The sequence below is a fragment of the Chelmon rostratus genome, chromosome 22, assembly GCF_017976325.1.
Source record: "Chelmon rostratus isolate fCheRos1 chromosome 22, fCheRos1.pri, whole genome shotgun sequence".
NCBI classification, from domain to species: domain Eukaryota; kingdom Metazoa; phylum Chordata; class Actinopteri; order Chaetodontiformes; family Chaetodontidae; genus Chelmon; species Chelmon rostratus.
The window spans coordinates 18,500,838-18,511,675 of NC_055679.1; the positions used below are offsets into that span (position 1 = coordinate 18,500,838).

The 10,838-nt window shown below is 42.1% G+C and overlaps 1 protein-coding gene across 3 annotated transcripts in view; it reads left to right on the plus strand.

Annotated features, from left to right (window-relative positions):
- plxnb2a.1 (plexin b2a, tandem duplicate 1) overlaps window positions 1-9,177 on the plus strand; it is a 164,991-nt gene extending 155,814 nt beyond the window's left edge. For all 3 annotated transcript variants that reach the window (XM_041963494.1, XM_041963496.1, XM_041963495.1), the window contains 8 exons: window positions 502-583; window positions 841-992; window positions 1,305-1,465; window positions 3,419-3,566; window positions 4,425-4,489; window positions 4,870-4,945; window positions 5,438-5,512; window positions 6,027-9,177. In XM_041963494.1, the coding sequence (XP_041819428.1) occupies window positions 502-583; window positions 841-992; window positions 1,305-1,465; window positions 3,419-3,566; window positions 4,425-4,489; window positions 4,870-4,945; window positions 5,438-5,512; window positions 6,027-6,131 (864 nt within the window). In that variant the 3' untranslated portion in view covers window positions 6,132-9,177. The remainder of the gene's footprint in view (window positions 1-501; window positions 584-840; window positions 993-1,304; window positions 1,466-3,418; window positions 3,567-4,424; window positions 4,490-4,869; window positions 4,946-5,437; window positions 5,513-6,026) is intronic.
- The last annotated feature ends 1,661 nt before the right edge of the window (window positions 9,178-10,838 follow it).

Below are 10,838 nucleotides of genomic sequence, written 5' to 3' on the forward strand. Positions count from 1 at the left end.
ATTGCGTTTGAAAAGCCTCAAAACTCTCTGACATCTAGTTTTAAGCTCCAGTCAGACTGGATTTAATTCTCCAGAGGAGGTGGAGTGATTCTAACGTCACCTGCAGTGATTTTAATCCCGTCCACAGCGAGCATGTGGGTCGTTTTTCACCCCACCTCTGTGATAATTACAGCTGCAAACACCTGCTGCTTCTCTGCGTTTGTCAGTCAGCTCGTCTTCAGAGTTTGAAATCCACGTTCCTGCTCCAGACTCTGGATGATTTTAATCGTCAGACCTTTGTCTTCTGCACCGAAGCGCAGAGAAATGTCGAGTCCCATGAGGCTCGTCGTCCCGTTGCAAGACACCAGCAGACACTAAAACACTCCTCCGGTCCTCCCCCCTGACCTTTAAAGACTTTTACTGAGAGCAGCTGTGAGACAACAGCGCCGTGACGACCGTGTGCAGAGAATCAGCGTTTATTCACATTTCTGGAACTGATTTGAATAATTTCTCGTCTTTCAGGTTCGAGATAACGCGACGCTGGTTCTGTCCAGAGTTCTGCACACACAGTCCTTCCACCAGCACCAAGACAGCTACGAAGAGAGTGAGAAAACTCACACACACACACACACACACACACACACAACTTCTTTTCCCCCTCACGATGCGATCGGGGCAGAACAGGTGAAAACACCCAAAACACTCCTTATATTTCCACTTGTCATGCAGTTAGCATGCTGTGGGTGGATGTACGTACAGCACGAGAGCAAACAGTCACCATTCCAGAGTCTCAACTGTCAGGTAACAACAGGTCGCTGCGCTCCACGTCTGAAAAAGGGCTTCTCTCCGTTTCACCGGCAGAAAACTCGCTGCTGGAGGACGACAACACCTTCCACCTGGTGAGGCCGGCAGATGACATCGACGAAGTGAAGTCGAAGAGAGGAAGCATGAAGGACAAGGCGATGACCAAAGCCATCACTGAGATCTACCTGACCAGGCTGCTGTCTGTCAAGGTACAGCTGTGTGTGTGTGAGTGTGTGTGTGTATTGTACAATTGTACACTTTCAAGGTACTTGTACTTCACTTGAGTATTTCCAGCTCTTTCATACTTCCTCAGGCTCCGTTATTTAACAGATAAAACTACTTTACAGATGATTTCACATTAGATTATGAATGCAGTGTTCTCTCCCTGCTCTCATTAATTTACGCGGTGACCCTTTGCAGGGCCCGACCCCGAGGTTGAGAACCACAGAACTAAACTACCAAACTGTATATAAATAGAGTAAAAGCAGCTCCAGCTGTGTGTGTGTGTGTGTGTGTTACAGGGCACGCTGCAGCAGTTCGTGGACGATTTCTTCCGCAGCGTGTTGTGTTCGAGCTCAGTCGTCCCTCCGGCCATCAAATACTTCTTTGACTTCTTGGACGAGCAGGCGCTGAGACACGACAACGTGGACGAGGAGACGCTGCACATCTGGAAGACGAACAGGTACACGACACACACACACACACACACACACACACACACGCTGGCGTTGCAGTCAGATCTCATGAGTGCTTTCCTCTCCTGTACAGGTGAGTCTCTGCAGCAGCAGCTGTGAAAACTCTCGTAAACATCCGACACTTTCAGACTTGTTGAACTTCTCGCTAGTTTGTCAGCTGGTTTCTGCAGTAATACGATTTGTCACAGTGATTTTTACGACACCAAAAAAACCCACAAAAAAGCACATTTGAGACGTCCAGGCTCTTAATGTCGTTCCTGGTAAAATAAAGGTTAAATAAATAACATTAAAAAAGAGTATTTTTAGCTGAAAAGTGACTGAAAATTTCAAATAATGATCCACATTGTTTTGCGACTGCAGGATTAACTGAGTAATTGTGCTGCTGGTTCTCGTTCTGTAAACCCTTGATTTGCTGTGAGAAGACGAGAGTAGAAAGAGGAGGAAAACGTGTAAGCGAGTGATCCGGGCTGCGAGCGGGAGATTCTCCTGTGACGTGCTTCAAACAGCCTCGTCAGAAAAACCGCTCCGACGGCTGATGCTTGACTCTTTCACTGATTCAGCGTCTCTTCAAAGCTCCTCTGAATCTCTGCTGGAGCGACACGACATGCAAAGAAAACCTAATAATTACACTGCTCCTCACGCCGTGTGTTTGTGTGTGTGTGTTCGAGCTCATCGCGTCCTCATCGCTCCTAAAGCAGGCAGTCGACATGGAAACCTGATCTGACGGTCAGTCTGCTCTCAGGGTGGAGAAAAGAGGACGGAGGAGAGCGGATAGATGCTTTTCTCTTCTTTAACTTTCAAACTTGCCTTGAACTCCGCCTGTCAATCATCAGGAAAACACACACACACACACACAGGTTGGACAATGAAATATTCATTAGCTGCAGTGAATTATTGACGAGGGTTGTGGTCTGTGGAGGGAGAGACGGCAGGCAGAGATGAAAGGATGGAGGAGAGGTGGAAACAGTGTCAGCAGGTCTTAAACAGTCAGACATGAACAGTGATGGAATGTAAAAAGTACTTTTAGCCAAGTACTAAACTTAGTACTTGTACTGCACTAGAGTCTTTTCTCCACCACATCTTAGAGGGAAATATTGTACTTTTCACTGCAGTTCATTTATCTGACAGCATAAAAACATGAAGAGTTTATCAAATCTGATGTTTTCTTATGAATTAAACTCCCCAACTTTTTATACAAGTACAATCAATTAGTGGATTGACAGAAAATTAATGGTTTCAGTGAAGCGATTTTAGCTGTAAAATCATTTGATGTTTGATCTTCTCAGATGTTTGATTTGCTGCTTTTCCTCTGAATGATCTGAATGTGTTTGTAATAAACAAACACTGTGAAGGCGTCACTTTGGCCTCGTCGTCACCACATTTCTCACTATTTTCACAATGTTTCCAAACCGAACGATCGATCGATTAATGGAGGAAATAATCAGCAGATTGATCCAGAATGAAAAGAATCATTAGTTCAAATGAAGCTCAACCAGCTCCAACAGTAAAATCCTGCTTTGACATGAACGACTGAGTCACAGTAATCTGATGAGATCAGATAGAACAGGAGAACAGTCACAGGAACATTTTACTGCACTCAGTACTTTGCACTTCTGTTTTTGGGTATTTGGTTTTGGAAAGTTTATTAAAAGAAGACAAACTTCAAACTGTAAACTCTTTAAATGATCTCTTACTTTTCATTTAACTTTTCTTTCAGACAGCATCAAGAGTTCTAAATCTAATGTGATAAATAACCATAATAAGACGTATTTGAACTCACCTTGACTGAACTGTGATGGTTGTTTTTAAGTCATTAGTTTCACTTGGTTTCTTCTTGTTATTTGACGTGATTTTTCAGTTCCAGGTGTTTTTAACAAGGTTTTTAACGGGTCTTGACTTTAGCGGCAGACGTTCTGACCCGAGTCTCTCCGTCTCCTCAGCTTGCCTCTGCGCTTTTGGGTGAACATCCTGAGGAACCCCCACTTCATGTTCGACGTCCACGTGACGGAGGTGGTGGACGCTTCGCTGCACGTCATCTCTCAGACCTTCATGGACGCCTGCACCAAGACGGAGCACAAACTCAGCAGGGTCAGTTCACACCAGTGAGGATCATACAGAGCGTCAGAGTCTGAAGGCGGACGGAGAGGAGATCTGAACACAACCTGCACTGATCAGAGGTTTTAATCCTGTCTGGAGCTCCTGTGCTGCAGTCACCTGCTGTTTCATCCTCATCCACATCGCGGCCTTTTAAAGTGGATCTCTCAGCGCCGTCTGTGTGAACGGCTTCTCGTTCTTCTGGTTTCATTTTGAAATAAGCTCGATGTGAAATGTGACTTTTGTGTCAAGTCAAAAACATGACATTAAAACCTATTTGGGAATCAATATGACAGAAAGAGCAAAATCTGCTCTTGTAAAGGCAGCCGCGGGCAGGTACAGTTCTCTTTGGAGCCTCGTTTTTAAGCCTGAATTTGTTAAGATTTTGGTAAATTGGCACCATTATAATTATGCTAAATTAGCAATTAGCAGTTCCTGTTTGCAGTGTGACCAACGATGCCCAGTCACTGATTACTAAACAGATGACTCTGAAGCTGAAGAAACTCCTCTTTCTATGATTTCAAGCAGATCTGTAAATGAAAACGTTCAGTCCTTCAGAGGCTGCTGTCAGAAGTCTTTGTGGAAACAGGAAGTCGGTGCAGCAGATGAAGAGGCAGGCTGATGAAAACTGGCTGCGGCAGGAGTTAATTATAACACTTAGTCACAAAATGAAGCTGGACTGTTTGAACGCCACAGACTGATGATGATTAACAGCGCAGGAGCGTCCAGGAGAGGATTTTCTCTGCTGAACATCTTCACTCCACCAAGTTTAGCTTTTTGGAAATGAAGACGATTGTGAGAAGCTTTGAAAACTGATCTGATGTCTGTTTTTCTCTCTCTGTCTGACTGCAGGAGTCTCCCAGCAACAAGCTGCTCTATGCAAAAGAGATTTCAACGTACAAGAAGATGGTGGACGAGTACGTTTGCAGCACTAAACATACTAAACGAACAGATGTGTGGGTGTGATAGTGTTTGGGCACAACAGCTGGGCTACATGTGCTTCTGACAGCTGCACAGGTTTCCACTGAGAAAGTTACAACAGCAGAATATATAACGAACATTTACCAAGAGAGTCAACAAGTACACAAACAAACCAGAGACCCTCTTTGTCTCGTGGTCTCTGCTGATTGGTCCGCAGCAGGTTTCAAACACAGCAGCGTTCATTAGGCCGGGTGTGAACGCAGTTAGACCAAAACAGGAAATACGGAAACAGGTTTTCAAGTTTGAGGCACAAATGTTAATTCCATCTGATCACATGACGTGTGTGTGTGTGTGTGTGTGTGTGTGTGTTCCCCAGTTACTACAAGGGCATCAGACAGATGGTTCCAGTCAGTGACCAGGACATGAATACACACCTTGCTGAGGTGTCCAGGGTAAGAACCACCTTCTGTGTGTGTGTGTGTGTGTTTTGTTACGTTAACTGTCGTTAATACTGTGCACAGTGTACATATTACTGGTAACTGTGCTATCAAGTACCATACTTGCATTTTATACTCATTTATACTTCAACTTCAGCACATTTCAGAGGGAAATCTGGTACTTTTTACTCCACAACATGAACTCACAGGTACAGATAAAGATGTAACACATAAAAACACGAGATGCTTGAGGTTAAACTATCTAACTGTATATAAAATAGTTCAGATCTGCTCAACCTTGACAATTACAAATACTATCAGTGAGTAGTCAGCTTCTCTGTCTGTACTTTATTGTTTGGGTGTGTGCAGTCAGCTGCTGTATGAACAAACGTACTGTTGAGTTGTAATTAAACCATAGATTGGTGGATTTCGCTGTTATATTATCATTGCTGCACTGCACGACTGCCAAGTGGATTTGAACTGTTTTAATGTGTTTCCGCTTTGTAGCAACACACAGACAAGCTGAACACCCAGGTGGCCTTACATCAGCTGTACCAGTACGCCAGCAAGTACTACGATGTGGTGAGAAATGTCTTTCAGTTTCTAAATATAAATGCAGGATTCACAGCCAGCTGTGCAACCCAGATTTATTATCCTCAGTAACAACAGAATGCAAACGAACTGTGTCTGATCAGATTTAAGACAAACAGAAGACGCTTTTTGAAGCATAATTCTGGTTTGTTACAGCGTCAGATTTTCATACTTTTGACTGTCGTTACTTGTCACATGACAACATCACTACAACAAACTCCAACAGAGCAAGAAACAGCCGGACTGCTCAATTTTCTTACCAAAATCACGTGTTATCTAAAGTGCTATATGTCGCAGGATAATACAAAGCATTCAGCCACCACTAGATGGCAGCACAAGCAAGATGTTCAGCCGGGGTGGAGTGACTCGACAGTGACTCTACAGGGAAACACTGGCTGTCATGAAAACATTATTGACTCTCAGCTGCTTCTGTTTAAACTCGCTCATTTTGTTATTTTGAGTCCAAATCGAAGGAATTAAAACTTTGTATTATCGTCTTCCTCAGATCATCCAGTCGCTGGACGAGGACCCAGCAGCCCAGAACAGACAGCTCACCCTCCGCCTCCAACAGATCGCTGCCGCCCTGGAGAACAAGGTCACTGACCTCTGACCTCTGACCTCAGGGAGGGGTCAGGGGGAGGAGCTAACGGCTACTGAAACGCAGGATGTTGTTTTCCATTTTAGGACTCAAAGGAGGACGAGCTCACGGACTCTAACGAATGTTTGACCATGTAAGGACTGAAGTGGGAGGGGCTAGTGGAGCCACAGGAAGCTGTTGACCACATAACGAGGACCAGGAAGGGTGAGGAATGGAGAGTTTGGACAAATGAAGTGTTAGTGGTGGAAACTGAGGCGCTGACATCTACTCCGGCTGTACGGCTTACTTCCACATGGCATCCCTAAACAAACACCAAGGTGGTACGCAAACGGCGACCGTAATACGGCTGCAGACGGGAGCTCTGCGAAATCAACGAGTGATTTTCTTAAATGGTAGCTAAGGCGTTCGGTTTGTGTTTGGCTTCTCTGCACCACAAATTTTATTTTTAACATACAAGGACTGAAGATTGAAGATTTTTGGATAATTGAAGAATATAATTGAAGTAATGAGACATTGCCAAATATTTTCTTTTTGCTACTCAACTCTTTTGGAAGTTTGGATTGGAAGCACGGATGCTCCAGGACGCTTCGTGACCACTTTTTCCTTATCATATTACGGCGAAGTGTATGAACTGTGGATGTAAGTGAATTTGCCTCTAACTCCTGATCTGAGGTCAGTTTTTCTGTCGCCACATTAAATGGCAACCAGGAAATCTGATCTCTTGTCAGCAACAGAGAATGCTTTCATCCCAAAGCGTGAAAATGCTTGGATGAACTTTTCCCTTCAAACTAAAAATAATCAACCAATGAAAACCCACTACGGTACACACCACTGACCAATCAAGGGTTCTGGTTTGTCTTGATGGCACAACTGTGGAGAGTAAATTCAGGGTACGATGAGTTAAGTCCAAAAATCAAACTGCAACATAGACTTTTCTTGTATCATGGCCAAATGTTGTTTTTCATATCAGATTAGCTGTGGTGTGTGTTTCTATGCTGATGACACTGTGCTGGTGACTCAAATCACAGCTGAACCATTTTCTCTTTAGTTTCTTCTTCTTTGTATGCAGGCTGTAAGCAGGCTTTGCATTTCCATATACAACAGGAAGTTTATCTTTTTAATAGACCGATACAGTGCCACTTAGTTTTTTCTTTTTTAAAGTGTTAATCAGGGTGGTCCATGTCATAACCTGTGTGTGTGTGAGTGCGTTAGTGTGAGTGAGTGAGAGAGTGAGTTCAGTAGTTATCAACACCGTTGCCACTCGGACCAGCTTGTTTTTACTGTATGTGAGAAATCATGTCTGCCTGATCATGTGGTCTAAACAGCCACGACAGCCAAACAACACTTTTATTTTGAAGTGTGATTTGTTTTTATAATCTGCATAATGCCACTTCTTTTGAATACCCCTTCATATATAATGCTGCATCTTTTTTTTTTTTTTTTTTTTTTTAACTTTTCTGTTGAACTCCACACTTGAAGAAAGAGTCTTCTGGGGATGGATCCATGGATCCTTTAAAAAGGTTTAAAACAAATCCAAATCTAAGGCGGTAACATGTTCAATTGGATTAAATCCAGTCTTTATAGGTGGCATACGTGCATTGCCAGCATTCTTAGAGCTGCATCGTGACAAAAAAATATGCATCCAATGCAACTAGACTTCAGCTTTCTTGATTTCAGCAGGTTAGTGCAGTTAGCATCAGCACTGCTGTCCTGTTCTAACTTACATAAGTTTAAAACATGCAGCCAAAAATCTGGATGTCTCCGAACAATTTACGTCCCTCCTGCTTTTTGTTGAAGGGAGGTTTAGGATGCATAAAAACAAATCAAATACAATTAAGGCATGACAAATATTTTTCACACAAAATGTTCTGTCTGTATTTTTGTGCACATACCTGTAGTTGTTATGCAGCACCTGCATGTGCCTCCGCCTCATTCTGCCCATTAAATGTCTCATAAGGTTCACGAGGTTTGTTTCATCAGAAATCAGCTGCTTTGTCGATCAGTCCTGCACAAACCCTGTCCATAAAATTTTGTGTAACAGTGTCATCAATGTGTCGATATTCAAGATGTATTTTTAAAAAGCTCCATAAAGCAGAGTGAAGAAAAACATGTCAGCTGTTTATTAGAGAAATATGGGATAAAAAAAAATCACTACATCAAACATGTGATCATTTATATTATTAAGCACTCTGTGAACGAGTGAACTGAGGACCAAGTTATTAGATGATGTAGTGCAGTCTGTGGGTTTAAGTGCCGTTACACACCTGAAGTGTAAATTTATCTTCTCCTGTGCTACACAGTATTAATCACCATCACCAGAGAGTCATCATAGAGCTGCATTAATGTTTGCCTTCTGAGCCCAGACCTCGTGCTTTCTGTAGTGCTTGAGTTAATATGAAATATTAAATATGCAGTTTGTAAGTTGGATGATGGACCTTCAGTTTCTGGGAAAGAAGAAATTGTGCTCAAAGCTTCTTTGTGTTTTTGCTTTGGGGTTTTTCTGTGAAGTTGGATTTATCGATTCCTGCGAGGTTTCAAGTCTTACAAACTGCATCTTTAAATTCTGAAGCAATACGACCTTAAGGCCGGTGCTGTGACTTTGTACTCACGTCTCCTTAAAGTGTGGATGGACGCCCGGCGAGGTTTGGCACCCGACGACCTCCGGATACAAAGACTGAAATAAACCCATCGTAGCTTTTTTATTTCTGCTTCTCGTGAGCTTTCTGTGGGCATTTCTCTCTCAGAAATTTGTTTTTCAAAGCCACTTTGGTGCCAAATAACTTCAAGAACCTACCATGTGTGTTTTATCAGTGTGTGTAAGTTCCAAGCATTGGACTGTCGCCTGACTTTTATGTTTTGAGTGTAGAAATAAGAAATAAGGGGAACAAACAATTGTGTGTGAAACAATCTGGTGGTACTTTTATAAAAACTGTTGAAATGTGAAACTTTTTGGGAGGTTGTTTTCAGTGATGTTGATGTTCAGACAGCAGAAGATTTTTGGCCAAATTCCACCAGCTTTTCAAATTAAACTGTCACTTTTTGTTGCTTTTGATGTTCAGATCTTTTCCAGAATGCCTCATTTTGTTGCCGACATAAGAGCTCAAATCTTTACTCACTCTACAAATAGTTTATTTTAATTTGAAAAATATAAAGACATCTGACTCTCTTATCTGTTAAGAACGTCTGTATCTTTATTCCTCGCCAACACTAGCTTCTTTCTGCCTTCTGTTTGCCACCGGCGAGTGCCTTAAAGAGTAGAACTGAAAGTGGATTTGGAAGTCAAAGCCAAAAACAAGGTGTCTCGAGGCACATACACGTTTGTAGTAGGTTTCCTGCATGTGTGTGGATCTGAACTGGAAGATCACAGTGGAAAACAGATGTTAGAAAAGTATTTTAGAGGGCAAAGTTGGTACTGGCAAATGTTTTCTAAGCTTGTACAAAAACAAATTTAGACGCCATCGTTACCATCAGCTGTGGTTCAGGAATTCAGTTCTCAAAAGTCTGACAGTTTTTTTTAAATCCAAACCCGCTGGATTCATGTTGTAGCTCGTCATAAACCGTTCACTTTCACTTCATTGTCAGGCAACACTCAAAACGTGCAGGTGAAATCTGTTACACTAAAGGTCTACCAGGAGGCGACAGGCGCCGGCTGCACCGGCTGGTCAGAAGTTCAAACCTTCCCTAACTCTAACGTGAAGGGTTTAAGTGGAGTTTTACACATGACTAAATTCAATATTTCCATCCAGTGACTTCCAGGTGTACCTGTGCAACTGATCCAACCGACAAAGCTAATGCTAGCATGCTAATATCAGACCGATTTGAGGTGAAGAGAGGCAATATGGAGTACAGTCTGATCTGAAACTTGATAAGTTTAATAATGATGTAAATCTTGAAGATTTTAAATAACATTTCAAAAAAAAAAACACCTCAAATTGTGAAACATTATGTCAATAACATTTGACTAATTTACTAAATTACATCTGTTAGGTTAGCATAATCTGACATTTAACTCTCATTACAAAATGTCTCAATACTACCACCTACTACGACTACTACTACAACTAATACTGAATACTCTGCTACTACTGCTAGCTTGTGATGCTACAGTGACTTCCTGTTTACACAGCTGATTGCTCGTCATTGGACTGCATTAATCATGCCTCCTAGCAACCGATTCACACATTACTGAAGTGGTCACTATCTTAGACATCCCTTCAGGTTTAATGGTCCAGCCTGATTTAGTAAATCACCAGATTAAGGAATGGATTTCTGAATAGCTGGTGCAGCTCAAGCCTGGCGTTTAGCCCACTCTGCTAGCTAACCTCTGTATGCTAGCTTCTGTAACATGTGACGTTTTTCATGAAACATGTTTTCTGTCCATATTCTACCAGAAATCGTGCCGGACATTAACATCTGACTATCTGTTCATTTGAATAAACATCAAACAACAACTGCTTTGTTAGCTTTCAGCAAAATATTGCATAAATTCTAGCTCGTGTTTATTTCACAAAAGAGAAAGTAATTACTTGTTTCCTCACTTGGCAGTAGAGTTCGTTGTTGTAATTACAACTGGAAAACAGATTTTCTGACAGGTCTGATACATCAAACTTGAAGCGTAATAACATTAATAACTGCTGCTCGGGTCAAGGGTAGCTTATTAAAAATCTAATGTGATTTTTAGGGAATTTTGCTTTTTCCATCCCTGCTGAGATGCTACTC